The sequence below is a fragment of the Anser cygnoides genome, chromosome 11 (assembly GCF_040182565.1).
Source record: "Anser cygnoides isolate HZ-2024a breed goose chromosome 11, Taihu_goose_T2T_genome, whole genome shotgun sequence".
NCBI classification, from domain to species: domain Eukaryota; kingdom Metazoa; phylum Chordata; class Aves; order Anseriformes; family Anatidae; genus Anser; species Anser cygnoides.
The window spans coordinates 10,834,206-10,853,547 of record NC_089883.1 but is presented as its reverse complement, the minus strand read 5'-3'; the positions used below and the strand labels follow the sequence as shown (position 1 = coordinate 10,853,547).

Here is a 19,342-nt window from a genome sequence, read left to right as displayed (position 1 = left end):
TGTTGCCAGGACTTCCACTTCCTTACTCTTGCATCTGTTTTTCTAGAACTCTAGTCTGCCTTCACTCCTTTCCCTCAGTCAGCCAGTAAGAAGCTCAGCGTAGTATGCGACAGCATAGGTAGGGCTTTGTGCCACATGTCCCTCAACATTGGTGAGTTTTACTGGAAGCCAGTATGTTAGAAAAAAAAGAAAATAAACAGAAAACATTAATGAAGTGCAAGTGGCATTGTGATCTTTCAATATCACTTATTTTCCTTCCCCCTACCCCCTGAAAAAAAAAAAAAGAAAAGAAAAAAAGAAAGGCGTCTTGCTTTTCAGAATACACCTTAAAAATCATATATATAATTTGAGTGTGATTATTTAGATTTGCAATGCTTAACATAGTTATATTGCAGGTAGCTTGGTTCTTTGGGTAGCCTGCTATTCCGCATCAACGTTTGGTGGGAGAGCTGGAAAAACTGTAGTTTCTTCCATCTGCTCAAGTAGAGGATAACTTTATCACTGTGCATCTAACAAAAAACAAGTGACAGGGCTAAGACAGTAAACTGTACATCCTGGGGAGCTACCCACATTGCTTCAGTGTACTTTCAGTTAGTGAGCAGCCATTTGGAATGGATGTCTGTCTACATTACAAACTCTTCTTCTTCTTGGGATGCATTTAGTTTTCCCTACTGGAGCAAAAAGGGGTTTTTGTCCCCACAGGTGATTCTGCTTTTTAGTTGACATAGTCTAACTTGGTGAATCAGAGCATTTCAAGTCCATACAAGTGCTCAATTAGAGAGCTGTATTTTTGATTTGAGTACTTAGCTTGGGGACTCAGGCTTGCTGAGGCAGCCCAGTAAGAGCAGGATTAGAGAGAAACTTCTTGCATTGGAGTTGACCAGAGCTAGATTAAGTCTGTGCTTAAGAACTACAAAACAAGCACAGATATCCTAATTAGTACTGCAATGTGCATATGAAGGGTTGTGTGATAGGAAGTCGTGTAGTGTTTTTTTGCAGTGAAATGGAGCACTTTAGCAGCCTGAGTATTGACTTGAAGATAAAATGAATGATTTTAAGCTCTCACACAGTACATTGCATTGCGTAGGTTTTACAGCTCTGGCTATGATCTTTGAAAGAGGCATCCAGGGAGAGGGATGTAAAACTGTAGTTGAGACTTTTAAAACCCACTAATAATAAAATGGCTGAATGCTAATGGGAGAGTTAGTGTAAAAGAGTGTTTCAGCAGTCAGCATCAGGTTGTGGTGGAGAGCTTGATTTTTATGTAAGACTTGCCTTGTGAGAAGTCAACAAAATAAGACCGAGTAGCTCAAACAACTCATTGTTCCTCTCAAAAGCAGAGGATGGAAATTTTTGAAGTGCCTAAATGAGCATTATGTATTATTTCAGGCAATAACTAGCTGCTTTAACATTTGCCTAAATAAACCCAGTTAATTTTTTTTGTTTGCACTTTTCTAGAATAAACAGAAACTACCCACATAGTTTTAGTGGGGAACTTTATCTTCTGATAAGGGTTTCGGCCCGTGGATGTCTCTAGAATGCTGTCACGCTGCTTAGGCCCGGAGATGAGGGCTGCAGTCAGCGCGCACTCTTGAGCAATTGCCCGCTTATCTAGCTCTGTTATGAGAGCTAGTGCTCTGTCCTGACAGGCAATGAAAGCGTAACTGAACCTGTAGCTCTTTGTTAATGAGCTGAATTTAAGAATAGTGAAGTTTTCATAATTCTATAGTAGGTGAGCTATTCTGTGGCAAATTCTTGTTTTCTTTCTCCCCAATCAATCTACTTTCTCCATTCTATTTTAATCTCTAACAACTCTGTTTGCCATAGAGAGTTGACCGAAATGGTTGCTTCCCCTAGTATAGCTAGCAAATAATGGCAAATTTTGTGTGCACACATGTACAGGCAGGTACAATATAGAGAACAGGGGTTAAGACAATCTACCCTGTCACATCTGTGTGGTCCTATCCATGAGTAATGCATCTGTTCCACTTCCCAAGAGAGCAAAGGTGGTTCAGAGATCATATGACTAATTCCTGTCTCCCTCAGACATCATGTTGAATGCTTACATTTTAATACTAGGCTAATATTAATGATTTTTCTGCTCTGAGATAACTTGTGTAACTTATATAAAGTGCTTTTTTAATAGTACTTGCCATTAAAGCAAACAAAATTCCTGATCTGTTTCAGATGGTTCTTTGCATTTTTGCTGATAGGCCTCCTTCCTAATGCTGGTAGTTTTGATTATAAACATAAATTGGTTTTCCTCCTTAACTGTGTCTAAAGGCAAGTTATGTGAAATTTCATCATCCCTAGCAGTGATCTGATGCTGTCACCTATTTTGCATGTATGCTAATATGTTCTTTTCCTCTTCTCTCTCACCTATGCTACTCAGAGAAATACCGATCTGTAGTAATTTAAAGTATAAGGCTTCCTGCTTTTTTTTTTTTTTTAAGGTATTCGGAGGGTTGTCCGAGGCCAGCTATGTCAACCATCCCTTAGTGATAAGATGTTTCCATTGCTCTAGTGAGTTAATAATAGCCTACACAGGTCAGCAGGCACCAAAATCCATACTGTGATGACAGAGAAGTCCCTTTCTTCATATGACATTAAAAATATGTCAGATATGTCAACAGAACAGGCTAAGAAGTTGTAGAGCAAGACCAACAACATACACCATTCCAGTTTGCTTTCGTAGCTCTGACATGCTTTAGCATAAAACGCGTTAATCAGACATTCATGTACTTCATGAACCAGAAAGGGAGGACCGCCTTCGAATCGGCACCTCAAATAAAGCTGAAATGTGTCTTTGTGTTAGGTGATGTGAACTTGCAGCCTGTATGCTGTCTATGGATAGCGACAGAGCTGAGCTTTTTTTTTTTTCCCATCTGGGAACAATTAAGAAGAAAATTGAAGGTAGGATTAATTACTTGGCTGGTGGCAGGAACCTTTTCCTAGCACCATATTTCCTGAGGTGACCACTGCTAACTCCTTTTTCACATCTGTGATTTGTACTCCCTGCATGATGGGGAAGGGACTGGAAGTTGCTTGGGGAGGACAGCCAACAGATCCAGGCTATGCAGATTGTTTTACCTGTGATAACTTGCTCCAAGCCTTACTCTTTCAAAAAAAAAAAAAAAAGGAGTTCATAGGATTGCCTGTTCGTACATCCTGTGTGACGTATGCGAGGTAAGCAAGCCCAGCACTTGCCAGAAATGTGAAGTATGAACTGAGCTAAGCAGTAAATCTCATGCAGTAAATTTGGTGAGCCAGGAAATGCAGGGATCTCAGCAGACATGCCCGGTATGGCCCACTGTGCCCTGCAGGAAGAATGGCCATCCTTGATGCTCACAGAAATGAATTTGACCCACTTGGCATCACTTCTTTGCCATGTTGTTAAGTAGGCTGACTTAACTTTACCTTCCTACTGGTCTTATTTAAGAGTGTGTGTAGGCTTGCAGTCTGCAAGCAGTAAGATTAGAACAGCAATAGGCTGCAGATAAATCAGTGCTGAGAGAAGTGAAGATGATGCAAAGTACACGATTTTATCGCTGTAGATGAGGAAGGAAAAGTAGGTTGTGTCTTTAAAAATGTAAGACATTTGGATCTGGTTTATATTAGCGACTGGAAATCCTTAAAAATAGGTTTTGAAGAAGGTATGTACTTTTACTCTGTGTATTTTAGAATCTCTCATTTGAACAAAGTGAAGTGGCTATTAAAGTTAAAAATGCTGGGCGAAAAGCTGTATCTATATTTTCAGTGTGCTTATTACCACTTGCTCTCTTTCTATCCTTTTGTTTCAGGAATCTCATCAGAAATGAAGGTTTTAAATTTTGGGGAGTGAAGAATTCCTTTTATCTCATTTGAAAACTCAGTGGGCTAATTCCTGGTTTGTTGCTTCTACATGATAGCTTTGATATATGCTTTTGAATTTTTTTTTGTGGAATACATTGAAATGTGTTTGGTATGGAAGCTCATAGAAAACCAATTTTAGATTCTTCAGTAGAGATAATTTTTTTTTAATTAAAAAAATGATTTTTTTGATATTTCGAGAGTATTGAGGATTCAAAATGTAAACTGCGTTGAAATCAATTTATTTACCCCGGTTTCCAACAGTGAAACTGTTTTACCTTCTTCGGTTTTCTTAACAAAATTCCAAATTTCTGTTGATTAAAGCTGGGACACAAAAAGCAAATACAGCATCTGCCCCTTCCTTCTTCTCCTCCCACGTATAAGATACTTTGCTTTGGATTTGCTCAGAGTTGCCCATTGCAAGATCTCTTTTGCAGTTAGAAAATAACTTCCCCCCATAATGTGGGTAAAATGAATCGAGTCTGAACTTAGTAAAAATGTCCCAAAAATACAAGATCTGTGGGTTTTATTCTGGTGTATCAGGATTAAAAATAAGGGCTTCAGAGTGTTAAATTCTGTAGATGAACTTATGGTTGCCTGACTTGAATGAGTCTACCAAGTATAACCAACTCTATTTTATGCTGTGTGATTGCTTGGTGGAGAAGCTCCCACAGGAGCTGCCCGTTTTCTAAATAGTACATTGGAATCATTTTCATCAAGTTTGAGGGAGTGCTGTAAAAATCCTTTTTGACAAAGTATTCTTTGCATCCAAAACTGCAGACGGATTTGGTGAGTTAAGCGGTGACCGTGTTACGTCAGAGAAGAACTTGACAAAACAATAGCCACTCTGTTAGAGACCTGGATTGCTGTGAAAACTGTTCAGAGCAAATCTCCTGAGCTGTTTAATAAAGAATAGGATTGTTGAAGATCTGTTTTCAGCACTAAGGGAGCCATTGATACGAAGATTCCTATCTGTGCTTGCTGGCTCAGTTGAGGTCTGTTTCTGAACGTGCTGTGCAGTAGAATCGGCAGATGATGTTCTTTGAGTACCCTTTTCCCTCCTTGCTTCCTCAACAATTTTTTTAAAGTAAAAATGGTGTGTGTTTTTGTTTTTTGTTTTTTCTGTTGAGCATAGTATTTTCAGGACTCTAGTGATATCTTCCCTGGAGAAACATTTCGACCTAGAAAACTACAGCTGTTCAGTTTCTTAGGAGTGGAGTTCAGCCAGGTGAACTGTGCTGCTCAGAACAGGATCTTCAACACAGCCGAGACGCAGTGTGTGCAGTGGGATCTGTCTGTGTCTGGGCCATTCAGGTTCGCTGGCAGAAGGTGTCCCAGCATGTGTGTGTGTGGGGGAAAATAAATGAAACAACTTTTTCTTGTAGATGCGGCTACTAGTTGTTTCAAAGTAATAATAAAATAACCCTGGACTCAGGTAAAATACCCTTGCAAAAAAAATCATTTCTACAGCATTAAACAACAGTTTTAGGTTAATACATTCACCCTCATTGTTTAGGGTGACATTTCGTATTCCATTTTCCATGGGGATATATCAAAGCACTCTGTATAAATATGATTTGGCATTATGATGGTATTTAGGCATATTATTTTTCTGGTACTGCACATATTCCCCAGTTACTAGAACAATTGGTAAGACTTAGTGATATTCTAATAATTGATTCAAGAACAAATTTTGAAGCCTTTTTGCATGTATTGCATATTCTGTGGAGAGGAAGTGCTGTTATTCTTCAGTAGTCTTTATATATAGTTTTTAATGCTAGCTCACTAAATGTTTTGTATTCTTCCCCCCTCCTTTAAAAAAAGGCAAAACAAAGCAAACAGTAATTATAGAGGTATATAATTTTAAATTGCAAGGAAAGCAAGTGAATTAAATGTCTGGTTTGCTGGAGCCAAGAGTTTAAAATGAATGCTAGCAAATACATAGCATCAAATTGCCTATCTTTTTCTTTTCTCCTCCCATCTACTTATGCGCTGAATGTTAGCTAAAGGAGTTCTGAAGACTTGCTGCAAGCGGTTAAACATTTCCTTGAGGAAATGAGTTGTACTCTCTTAGGATTTTTCAGTACAAAACGTTAGATATTTTCTTTGGGATATGTATGCATAACTGCCTTTCCGATATCTCCACCCCGTATGCGGGCTTTGTTCCTGGCTTATCCTGGACCGCGCGTTTTCAGTATTGTTCAGTTAACCTGTGGTGAGAACAGGTCTGGCGCTCTTCTCGTTGCTGTAAGGGCTGGAAGCCCCTGCTGGAAATCTTTGCAGTGACATAAAGCACAGATTTTGTTTGCATCACTTCTTCCCACAAGAAGTTTTATGAATTCTAAACTATTTGATATGCATTAACTTAATTTGAAACCATGGTTGTCCTAGTTGTTTGGCTTTCTTTATTTTTATTCAACCATGGAGTACAAAAGCGATAAGACAAAGGTTTGTATGGAATTTCTGCCTTTCAGCTGTAGCTACAGGAGCTGCGTGCTCCAGGAGGTGTTAGCTGGGCAGGGATCACAGTTCAGTCCCATGACACACCACGTTTGACCAATGGAGTGGGTTTCTTAGATAAGAGATTCTCTTGTAAATCGTAGAGTGTGTGTGCAGTATATGTAGTTACATAAAAAATAGTAACTTATTTGTGGATGTTTCCTTGAATAGACAAGCTAAGGGACATTCTTGAGTACAAAATGTCTTTATGTAGATGTTTTAAAATTTATTTTCTTGGTTGTAAGATGCCTAGACTGATAGGACTGCTCTGTGGCAGCGCTAGCATGAGTATTCATGCTACAGAGGCTTTCTGTTGTATTTTCTTGTTTTCAGACTTGCTGAGACTTTCCATTATTGTTTCTTGCCCAAATAGAAACCTCAACCGTTTGGAAAATTGGAGGCAGTAGGGAAAGAATATATAGTCTCCTTATTTTTAAATAAAGGACAAATAAAGTTGGGAGATCTTTTCCTTTAAAAACTATTTATTTATTGAACTCCAATATTGAACATTTATTGAACTCCAATATGGTATAAGCAAAGATTTGAAAGTTGGAATATGAGATGCCGTAGAAGTGGATATCACTTTTCAATTTGAAAGCAAGGTCTATGCGATCAGTAGATGAAATCTGTATTATCAGCCTTCCACAAAAGTAATAGTCTGTAATATGATTTTTGTTTTAAATCCAGGTCAGCTTCCTGATTGAGCGGTTTTGCTTTATTAAAAAAAAAAAAAAAAAAATTATCAGCAGCACTTCTAGGTTGTTATGTAGTATTGCAGGTTCAACAGTCTATATTTGGGGGAAGTTTAAACTTAGTTTTTTTAACAAGTGTTCTATAACTTAGTATCCTTCAACAGTATGAAATACTATAAATGGGGAGAAAGAGTAAGTTGGAATCCTTTTGTATGTGAACAAATTTGTGATTGTCAGCTGTACTAGTATATTTACATCTGTCAAATTTGTGTTCATTGAATCCTGCATTTTTTTTTTAAGATCTGTATAGATCTTTTCTGTTTGGCAGGAAATTAATTCAGACCAAATTTGTTGGATAAACTTGGAGAATTTCAGAGTAGCTTGATAAGGCATTGTAGTTTTTTTTTTTTTCTTTTGAGACCTGATCTCATGCTGTACTTTGCTTCTTTTCATTTGTAAACTGTTATATAAAAACAAACAAACATGAACTTTAGGTAACTTTGTGTTAAATGTTTCATTCTACAAACAGACTTACTAGAAGTATCCATCATGAATTTCACTAAAAATAACATAAAGAATTCCACAAATCTTGGGCAGGGATACTTAAATTATTTATATTATTGATGCTTTGGAGTGCTAATGCTATTGCTGAAGCAAAAATAACTAATGCCTAAGAAGGTCCTGGGAAAATTACCTGTTTTAAAAGGCTGTGGGGTTATGTTGGCATTCAGATCCTTCCAGTAGTTGGAAGTCTAGTAGTCAGGTACGTTCTCTGTAGTTGGTAGTTCAGCAAATACTTGTACGCATTTTGTTTCAAATGTCAATTATAATTGTTTCAGCACTTACAAAACTTTTGAAAGGACTTATTTATTGGAAGTAGTTTAAAGTATTTCCTTTAACCGTGACCCCAGGGTTAATATATCTCTTTTAGCTTACTGAATCAGATCCGTGTGTTTTGTTTCTTGAAGTTCTTTCAGAAGTGTGGAAATATGCCGTGAATTTTGTCTAGTGAGAAATCAGTGCAACCAGAGTTAAGGTATCTTGCTTATCCCTCTACAGCTTAAAGTGTCATCAGACACTTCAGGGCCAAGAATGAGTAGTTACTGTGGTATATCTTCCAAAAAGTGAAAGACAAGTTTTGTTTCATGTGCAGATGAAATCCTGCCAACATTGATTGCTGCAAGTCTTAATCAGGTAAAACTTTCATAGGTAACTTTTGCCTGTAGGAAAAGATAGTGAAGGTTGTTCTGGAGTAATACTAATGGTATTAACGTTTTTCTTGTAGCCTTAAATTTTGTTAAGTTAGAGAGGTTTGAAAAGGCGTGGGAGAGAATATGGAAAGCTAAGTTGTTTTTTTCAAGATGCAAGGTTGAAAGTAAAGAAAGTGAAGAGACGAAAAGCAGTGCATTGGTTTATACCACTTAGGCTTTTTGCTGATATCTGACCTTTATGTTTTGAGGGGATGTGGGGGTTATAGTTCCCTACAAACTAGTTTATAGGTTGTGGGTTTTTTCTGCTTGATTTTTCTTGAACAGCAGTGCTACAGAGCTCCCCGTATGAGAGCTGACCCATGTTACCTGTAGCCATTATGAAGGTTCCCCCTTCTAAAACACACCGGCAAAACAGACTAACATCACTGTGATTAGCAGAAGTTGTCCAATTGCTATAAGCAGAGTTTAAAAGGTGTGGTTGTGTTCTGTAGAGAGGATTAAAAAGCTTTAATAAGAGCGAGGAATTTTTTATAATAGATTAATTATGTGTGTTTTTTCTTACGATTGACTACAGACTTGATCTCCTATTTTAACTTAATCTTTAGCTGACAAATTAGTTGCAGTAATTACCTTTAAGAAATACTTCCTTATCTTAGCGGTGTCCTCACGTCATCTTCCTTCTCCTTCCGGTCATCACAGGAGTGTTAGCTAATAGTTGATAGTACATTCCCTGTAAATAAGGCGCGTCAGTTCTCCCAGGTTTTTTCATGTGATCTTTACCCGTCTATGGGAAACGTCTCTCACTTTCTCTGTTCTTTTTGTTTTTTCCTCTGCCTGCCCTGCCCCTTGGCTGAAAACAAGACTCTGTAATTAGCAGGTTCTGTATAAAATCTCTAGTGATAAGTATTAATTAGCGTACAGGAGTTCTTCTGGAGAAGATCTAGTTTTACCAGATGAAAAGTTCCAAGTATGTTTTAATGATATAGATCCTCCTTTGTGCAAGTAGTATAGATGTACCTGTGCTCTACTGAGGACGCTTTCACTGCTGAAGAATAAACAGAAATCCTTGGAGAGTGAAACTACATTCTTTAAGGTCAAAAAAAAATAAATAGTATTTTTCTTGAAATTTTGAGAACTGGTGTTGCGTTATGAATTAGTGTTCCTTGTCCTCAGCTTTGATCATTACTTAATAATAACAATAATATTGCGTGGAGCAGTTGACATAATTACATGTGGTTTATATACCTCAGATTTCAATAACTAGCTTGTTATGCCTGTGAAAGCTTGCTTCACGGTGTGGTTTTAGCCAGCTTTTGGCATTAAATTGTTTATATTCTATATCTTTATATTCTGGAGGATCTGCAGAGTTCCTATGCAAGTTTAAACTATTGCAGTGTTAAAATAATGATCTGTACAAAGACTTCAGTTTTAAGAAATGCAGTACAGAAATACTTATAAACAGTGGGGACCCCTGACAAAGCAGAAAGCAACTTCCAGAACTGGGATTCGTATCACAAAGGCCAAGGTGAGAGCTTAATAGTGTTTAAAAATACTGAGAGAAGGGGGAGAAAAACCCTAGGCCTTCCTAATATACATTTTTTTCCATATAAAATAGATATAGATATATATATATCAAATCTATTTTTATAACACTGCTAATCTTCTGATAAAAGACAGAGAAGAGCTAAAGCTGTTTTGAGCCCAGCTGCGTGTAAGGCACAGGTGTCTAGGACTGCAGAGTCACTCACTTCAATCTTTATCTTCTCTTCCAAAGAAGGAAGAAATTAAAGAAGAACGGAAAAAAAGAAAAGCCACATAAGTATGGAATCTTTTTTAACACCATGATTGCATGTAGTATTTGATGTTCTGCAGTTCTATAGCCTTTTCTTTTTTCCTACGTCACAACAGCATCCTTTCCTCTGTATAAGGAAAGAAGATAGGACAGGAGCAAATAACAGCCATGGCTATTTATCCCAGATGTCTAAAATATTAATTTAAATGTAAAATATATGGTGTGGGTTCTCATTCTGTTGGGTGCAAGTCCTCTTCCCACCTAGGATTTTTCCCTAGGGATTATACCTCTCGTGTTCTTCTCCCCCTCCTCTTTCTCTCTTGAGAAGCATCAGTACCCCTGCACCTTTCCGTTCTCCTTGGAAGAGGCTGGTGGCCCTCGCAGTGTTAGGGCAGCAGTTGGAGCAGCAGCTTGTTGCTGTCTCGACAGATTCATTGTCAAAGTTCACTAAACAAAATATTGGAGGGAAATGATAATGAGTAATGTGGGAAAGATCTGCTGAGTCTGGGAAAGGTTTTGAAAGAGGGTAGATGGTTGAGGAACAATTTTCCAGGGGCCTATTTTAAAATTAGCCGCTACAGTCCTACTTGTAATAATTTCTCTGTTATCTTAAATTGATCTTCAAATTGCAGTGAGTGGAAAAACAGTATGTCTTTACTGAATCTTGTGCTACAACAGGAAAAAAAAAATAAAACGTTGGTTTCTTCATAGTTACCACAGAACTCTAATAGATACCTGTGAATAACATACACCAGTCTTTTTTCCCTCCTCGTTATAGAATAGAACAGGTATGAAATTTCTCAAAGCATTCTGAAGGTAAAATGTAAGTGTAAAACAGGTGTCAGCAATGAAGAAACCTTAATATAATCTTAATAAGATTTTAAAGTAATATTACATAAGGTGCAGATTGCCATGCCAGAGCTGCTTCTTGTTTTTAGTCGATAAAAATCCATCCAAGTTCCTTTCCCAATGTATTGCTGAAACCTGACGTAGGCATAGGGCATTATGGATATTGTTTAGCATGTAATCTTGAGGTTATCGTGTAACATAGTGTTACGTGGTTATTTAAACAAACTGAAATGAAATCAGGTCCACCTATTAGAATAGGTAAGCATTTGAGGAAGTATGTATTGTTAATTTCATGTTGAAATATGTTTCAAGTTTAAGCTGAAAATACTAAACAACAACAACAAAAAAATAACCCTCACATCCTATTACCTATTTTTTTAGAAAGTATATTTCAGTGTAAAGTTTTATGATTTGTATTTTATAATACTGTTTTGTTTTGTTTTTTTCTCCAGTCCCAGAAATCCTGGATAGAAAATACTTTCACCAAGAGGGAGTGTGTGTATATTATACCAAGTTCAAAAGACCCCCACAGGTAAACTAGAAATGCTGCAAGAAAGCTGTTACTGTAAGACTGTATAATAGATATTTGGACTAACTACTCCATCTGTATAAAGTACTGTTTTTAGTTCAGTCTTTTTTGTCTGGGCATTGCCACTCTTTCTTTAGCTTGGATATTTTTTTCTTGAACTTATTTGGCATTGCAGAAATTGCCAATAGATGTTCCCCTGTTCTCTTTACTTCTTCTTACCAGTCCTTCTAGTGATGTCTGTGGTGTGTCTACAGTATGGATTTCTTTGTCTCTTTTTTTTCTTTTTGTGGCAAATTTCTGGAAAGTCAGTCTCAGAGAGATACTTTACTTGAATTTAAAGAGCAGTGTGAATGTATGGTAACATGTAAAAATAGACCTGACAGTGAAGTAAGAAGGGATTAAGTATTTGTAGAAAGTAGAATAAAGAAAAATGAGAATCATGATGTTACTTGCAAAACAGAGGTTGGAGAAAGCATCAGTTCCAGGGAAGGTAAACAAAACAATAGGTCAGTTATCAAAAGATTCCATGTCATTTCTAATCATTTTTCATTCTTTAAGATCTGTAAGGAAAAAAAAAATGAGATTGAAAAATGGGGAAATACATTTTAGAGGGGAGATTGAGACTAAATGAAGTATACTTTGTATATCTTGGGTGCTGTCTTACCTTATACTAAGTCACAAATGTGGAAGGAATCAAGTCAGTGATAGCTCTAACATTAGATATGTAAGCATTTACTTTCACCAAGTGCCATAGGGATAATTTAAGAGTTCCTACAATGCCTGAAACTTGATAGGCGAGGTCATGACATCTATGTCACACATCAAAGTAAAATAGATTCTAAATTGGTATTTTAAGGCAATTATGTCTAACCAAAATGTTAACTGATGCCCTTGTGGATTTCAGATCAGCTTTCTTTAGCTTCATATGTTTGAGATCTGTTGAGAAACCTTCTTCTGAGCTTTGGAAAACTTCTATTTCAGTCTTTTCCATGAAAAGAAATTATAAATCACTTTTTTTTTTTTGTGAGTAAGGTATTATTTTACTTCTAAGAATTTGTTTTTAGGCAGAAAAAGAACAAAGGAAAATCTTTAGAATTTTTTGGTTATTGTAAATAATTCACCACATTCCTTGAAACCATGTGATATGAGAAGCTTTTAGAATTTATAGCCATGATTATAGCACATGGAAAATTTACAAATGCAAACAAAGTAATTAGGAAGCTGTTAAAATTCCCAGAGCATTTCCCAAGGAACAAAATGGTCTTCAACACTTGCCCTTTTGGGTTAACCTGTTGTAGTATGTAAGGGACTTTACAACTTTCCCATCAGACGTTGTCCTTCAGTTTAGACAAATTGCTTGCTGTTCATGAGCTGTGCATAAAAGAATCAAATGCAGCCTATATAAAACATGTAGTTTTATGCTGTTGCATACCAGCTCTTACTGTGGCTGTAAGTGGCAAATACTTATGAAAATTACAGAAAACAGTGATAGAAATTTTTATCTGCTATGCTATCTTTAAATATTAATAAAACTATTAGCTGGAAAACAAGGGAAATGTTTAAGATGGAACAGAGTAGAAATGAAGATTTGTGGGTTTGTGTATGTGTGTTAAGACATTATTGTATGTTTGTTCAAACTTCTTTCTCTGTACATGCAAAAAATTTCATATTTGAAATGATCAAATAGCCTTCCCACCCAGGCAGTCCAACTTGGATGCGTAATAGAGGGGTAAATTTTTTGAACAGCTGCAACAAGGTATAGTTGAATGTGTCAAAGAAAATGCTAGTTTAAGTAACTTCTCAGTGTCTGGCAAAATGTTTCTGGTTGAGTACTGCATAATCCAGTCTGAAATATTTTGGGGCTTCCGATATTAATGATCCAAAGCCTGAAAACCAATTTCAAGGCTCACAACTGTAGCCTTCACACGTTGATATACTGTTGGTTGATGCATATACAGCAGTCACATAAAATAGACAAGTTACCGTAATTAAAATATTCCAACTTTTGCAGCATTTTCCATTTATTGTAGTGCAGTAATCTTTTTGTAATCATGTGAAGTGGTAGGAGTTTTTTTTTTTTTTTTAAAATCTTCCCATTTTTTGTTTGTTTTCCCCCTTCCCCCCACCTTAACATTTAAGCTGAAGTTTACTCATATAGTTAAATATTTCTTATAGATGCCTTCCAGGATGTCAGATTTGTCAGCAACTTGTCAGGTAAGAGTTCTTTTAATTACAATATTTATGAATACTCTTTTTCCATTCAATAATCACTTTCATAATAACATTTTTAAAATTCTTGATCAGTATTGCAGATGACAAGTCAGTGAAAGGTTAGATATAAAACAAATATAACTAAGTGAAGAGCTGCCTGCATTACATAGATCATCGGTTTATAGAAGTTATATAAATTACTTGGCTAAAGTAATCAATTTCAGTTTTTAGTGTCCTGACTAATTCTAGTTCTTTTGGCCTCCAACTTGGTATCTCAGTGAGCTTCAACATTTTGCATAATGATTATGTATATTATTGTAATTAATTCTTGTCTTAAATATTTATGGTAACAAGGCTACATACTTGTGGTGATAAGCTTGCTCTAGAAAAGAGGTTTATATATTTAGAATCTTTGCTTTTGAAAACTAACTGGTCTCTGTTCTAGATAAAAGATGTGTTCTCATTTTCTAATGAAGTATTTATTCAAGTATTCTAAATTATATGTTTGGGTGCAGGTGCTGTTGTGGCCGCTTGGTCAGACAACATGCTTGTTTTACCGCAAGTCTTGCTATGAAATACTCTGATGTGAAGCTAGGTGAAAACTATAATCAGGAAGTAGAAGAATGGTCAGTGGAAAAACATACAGAACAGACCTCTACTGATGCTTATGGTGTCATCAACTTTCAAGGTGGCTCTCATTCTTACAGGGCTAAGGTATGTATGATGCTTACTTCTAAACTAGGACTTCTTACTTTAAACATGTTGATACAGATGGTGGATCCTTCATTTAGTTTTTGAAATTGAAGCCTGAAGGATGAAATTGTGATCACACTTGCATTGTGACAAACCAGTTCCCTCTATTATCATAATAATTTTATTGTGGTCTGAATTCTGTCTAATTTCCTTTTTAAATTTCTTTTTCATAACAAAAATTGCTTACATCTATCAGAACTAGTTGCATTCATGTACAGTTTACCTTTATATTGCAAATGGTGATAAGAATTCCTAATCCCTTCAGCAAAACATTCCATTAAGGATTCAGCGTTATTGTTTCAGACATTGTTAAAATACAGCTTACTCATCAGTGCTGCTGCTTACTCATTACTGTTAAATTTTTATAGGATCTGTTAAATAACACCTGCTATCTTATCCTTCTATTCTTAATTCTCAAACTCTGAAAAATCATTTGCAATTATGGACGGATGTAGAATATGCTTTTTTACAAGATCTGTTCAAGATGATTAAAGCATAATCAGACCAATCAGAACAACCAAGTTTCTGGGGGGAGCGGCTGGTTGAAAACAATTATGCCTGTAGATTGAAATTCTGGAAAAGAACACTTAATTCACAAATGCACGTGCACGGGAAAGGCTGGAGAACTGGAAATTCTGACGTATGCTCCACAACCATTTTGTGAAGGGTTTCTAGTTGTGGTAGAAATTGCTTAATGGTCACATGGTTTTAGCCTGCAATGAGTTTTGATTCAGTGTAGTTCCTATAGCCAAAATCAAGCACTTTAATGACGAAGCTGATCCCCCCAAGGACAGCCTGGTGCGCTAGATTAGATCATCTCTGCCATGTTTTAGGAAAAATAATTGCATTTTCCATAGCCAGGAATAGGAGAATATATCCTGAAATACATTGTGGTTCTTTTTTTTTATCCCCTCATTGATTCTGTGATTATTTCTTTTAAGAATCTTTTATCTCTCTTCTTGTGTCTGCAGTATGTGCGGTTGTCATATGACACTAAGCCTGAAGCTATTCTGCAACTTATGCTTAAAGAATGGCAGATGGAGTTGCCAAAGCTTGTTATATCTGTACATGGGGGCATGCAGAAATTTGAACTTCACCCACGCATCAAACAGTTGCTTGGCAAGGGTCTTATTAAAGCTGCAGTAACAACAGGAGCCTGGATTATAACTGGAGGAGTGAACACAGGTAAAGTACCAATGAATGTGCATAGTTAACTAGATTATGGTTTATAAAAGGCAGAAGATTTAGTGAATAAATAGCTACATCTTAAAGTAAATGTAGTTTGGTCAAATGAAATTAAAACAATTCATTTTGAACACGTGTAGTTGGAAGTGCATTGCTGTGTTGTCCTGCAAGGAGAAAAAACATGAAGGTGGTGGTGTTGACTTGGGTCTGTTTGTTTCAGTTTTTGAACCTGCAAGAAAGAAAACTTGATGCAATTAACATAAGCATAGTATGGTACTGGAGACTCTTTAGTTCTTACTAGGCTAATATTTGTTTTGTCAAATTACTAGTACACAGTACTTTGTCCCATTCTGATAGTTGTAGTATGGGTGCCTGCCAGAGCTCAAGATGCATTTGGACAGCACTCTCAGACATACGGTTTGATTTTTGGGTGGTCCTGTGTGGAGCCAGGAGTTGGACTTGATCCTTATGGGTCCCTTCCAACTCAGATTATGATTTCTGTGTAAAATAAGTTCCCAGATCTTTACAGGCCCGATTAACTAATAAAACAGTGGTATTTCTTAATAAGATGTGGCATTCAGTACATCTTTTGTGTGCACAAACAGGTGTTGCAAAACATGTTGGTGATGCTCTAAGAGAACATGCTTCCAGATCATCTCGAAAGATTTGCACTATTGGGATTGCTCCATGGGGAGTGATTGAAAACAGAAATGACCTTGTTGGAAGAGATGTAAGGATAAATAATCTAACTGAAATAATTATTTACCTACTTTATTTTGACAAATCTGCTCAAGCATGTTTTTTCACTTGCTTTGCATCATTGAAGTATTTGCTTTACCATGAAGATGCATTGACATATGTGACTTATGCAAGATCATTAGCGTAAACATGTTGCAAAATGCAAATGCACTAGACGTTGCTTGCATGTTGTGTCTAGAAAAATATTTAAGTTTCACAGAGACAAATTTGAATTTCTACGAGTCAAATACATTCTTGTGTGCTTATACTTAGGTGGTTGCTCCATATCAAACCTTGTTAAACCCATTGAGTAAACTAAATGTCCTAAATAATCTCCATTCCCATTTCATTCTGGTGGATGATGGAACAGTTGGGAAGTATGGAGCAGAAGTTAAATTGCGGAGAGAACTGGAAAAAACTATTAATTTGCAACGGATACATGCAAGTAAGTAATTCTGGGCTGAGTGTTACTATGCTTTAATGAACAAGGTACTTGCATCAAACTTTTATTTAAAACACAAAACTTAATTTTATTTAAAACAGAAATTTATTTAAAACAGAAAACACAAAAATTAATCTTCTGTATATGTTTCAAGTGTGAATGATTGTTTTGCAAATTTCAACTGAAGCTTTGGTCAGAGCTGAAAAAGCAGTCAGTGCAGATGGCTGATGACAAAATAGTTGTGCTGTAGCTGTGGCTAGCCATTGTCTAATTTCTTTCCTTTTTTTTTTAAAGCATGGGAATGATATTTTGAAACTAATATATTTTTGCACACTTAATATCAGCACTACTTCACACGTATCTATAATGTCTACCTTTGTTATATGTATGCAAATAAAAGTGGCAACTTAGTTAACATTTGTGTGTGGATATGTAACAATCTCTGTTAGTATGTCTCTCCTGCAACTCTGGCACTGAAACTTCTTTTGCTAGACCTGATAAAATACTTTGTTTTATGCTTACCATATCCATTGATACTGACAATGGTGAAAACATAAGACTTAATCAAAAAACTTTAAAAAAAAATTTATTTACAACTTTACAGGAATTGGACAAGGTGTGCCTGTGGTAGCACTTGTATTCGAAGGTGGGCCCAACGTCATACTTACAGTTTTAGACTTCCTACAAGAAAGTCCTCCTGTGCCAGTGGTAGTATGTGAAGGAACAGGTAGAGCTGCAGACATACTGGCATATGTTCACAAGCAAACGGAGGAGGGAGGGTAAGTCCTAGTACTGCTAGCCAAACTGTCAGTTATATGTAGATGGGTCTGAGTGCGGTCCTTAATGAATTGGGGCAAGAGTTTTATCTATGGAAAGATAAAAGCTTAAAGCAGAGAGAGTAATCTTTCATGTGATGCAGCTTTCCAGGTCAGCTGCAATAATAGCTTTGGCTGAAGACCAAGACCTCTTTTCTAGTTCTAGGCTCCTCCTGCATACCTTGTACAAGTTGCTCCAAATTCTTGAAAATATGCTTGCTTTAGCAATGCTTATATAAGGATAGGAAAGGTGTATGTGCCTATATACTAAATCAGGAGAAACATGTAACTTAAGCACGATAATTTTGTTACACCAGTGTGACTAGAAGACCCAGCTCTCTGTTTAAATGCTCTGTGTGTTTCAATCCGGGTTTTAAATAACTGAACCACAGTACCTTAAATGATAAGTGTGACTGTTTTTAAGTGTACACAATAAACTTTTGCTCACAAGAAGTCAGAGCAGACCAGGCCTTCCAGAAATATAAGAATAACCCAGAGAATAGTTACCAAACTGCTTGAAAATATCGCTCAACTACAATGAACTGAAATATTTTTATGCAGTCAGCTGTTGCTTAGTAGCAACTTTTCTGAAAATAGATTAGAAGGAGTTCATATACTGTTCCTTCTGAAGAGTCTTAAAACAAAACTTTTAACACACTTCTGTTTAGCGTAGAAAACATTTATATGTTTTTAGCATAGCTTCAACTGATAAAAAGGATGTGCTTGTGTTCCACAACATTTAGTGTCTTCTAGTTGTTTGTCAGACTTGCATTAATCCTTAAATGTAGTTGGATCTCAGTCTCAGGGACTGCCTCAGAACCAGGAGGATAGGGGTCAAATGTAGCACTGAACCAAAGAACTTTGTCCATAGTCAGCAAAATCACAAGCCAACCATCCCTATTCAGAGGGGTGAGTGTGTAGTGTTTTGTGTCAAAATATTTTAGTTGAGATTATCTCAGAAGTGGCTATGTAAAGGAAAGGGAGAGGGGTTGAGTTACTTTTAGGAGGTCACACTAGAAAGTTGTAGGTTAAGCAACCTATGCTTCTTTCTAAAGGCTGTCCAAGGTTTTGCCACTGAAACAGTAAGAAGCTTGAAACTGTTAAGTATAACATCATTCTTACTATTCGTGTATAGCAATGTGTTTTCATGTTTATTTTCAATTTCAGGAATGTTCCTGAGGGTGCTGAGCCTGAAATCATTTCAACTATCAAAAAGACATTTAACTTTGGTCAAAGTGAAGCGGTTCATCTGTTTCAGACACTGCTGGAATGCATGAAAAAAAAAGAACTTGTAAGTAGATCTTGCTATAGAAAATTTTTATGTAGGGTATGTGCATTTGTGTTGTGTATGATCAAGTGTCATTCAAAATTGTTTCTGGACATAGTGCATCTTACCAATTATAGAAGATAATCAAATACAGTTTTTGTGGGTACTTTATCTCGTCACCAAGGGAGACTACATTCTTATAGATGTTTCTGGTAATTCAGGTTTGTTGATGTTTCCAAGCCTGTTTGCTTTCAGCTGACAGGATTCTGTTTTGTTCATAGTGTTTATGTCTTCTATATGTGGGTTGTTTTCCTTTCTTGTTTTGATTATTGAGAGCCTCTGGATTTTTTTTAGTCTTTTAATTATTGCTGTATTGATGAAGTACCTTTATCATTGGATGCTTAAAGCAAATACACTTAATAGAGCTTTACATACGGGCTATATTTGGATACTGATGTCTCATTTGGAAATCATATTGTGCTGTTCTAACATTTAAAATTGTCAAATTCA

General features: G+C 36.4%; 1 protein-coding gene across 1 annotated transcript in view; it reads left to right on the top strand.

Annotated features, from left to right (window-relative positions):
* TRPM7 (transient receptor potential cation channel subfamily M member 7) overlaps positions 1-19,342 on the top strand; it is a 54,938-nt gene that overhangs the window by 10,194 nt on the left and 25,402 nt on the right. The window contains exons 2-9 of the mRNA XM_048072035.2: positions 11,345-11,424; positions 13,597-13,635; positions 14,148-14,346; positions 15,357-15,570; positions 16,176-16,300; positions 16,582-16,753; positions 17,355-17,529; positions 18,733-18,856. Of these exons, the coding sequence (XP_047927992.1) occupies positions 11,345-11,424; positions 13,597-13,635; positions 14,148-14,346; positions 15,357-15,570; positions 16,176-16,300; positions 16,582-16,753; positions 17,355-17,529; positions 18,733-18,856 (1,128 nt within the window). The remainder of the gene's footprint in view (positions 1-11,344; positions 11,425-13,596; positions 13,636-14,147; positions 14,347-15,356; positions 15,571-16,175; positions 16,301-16,581; positions 16,754-17,354; positions 17,530-18,732; positions 18,857-19,342) is intronic.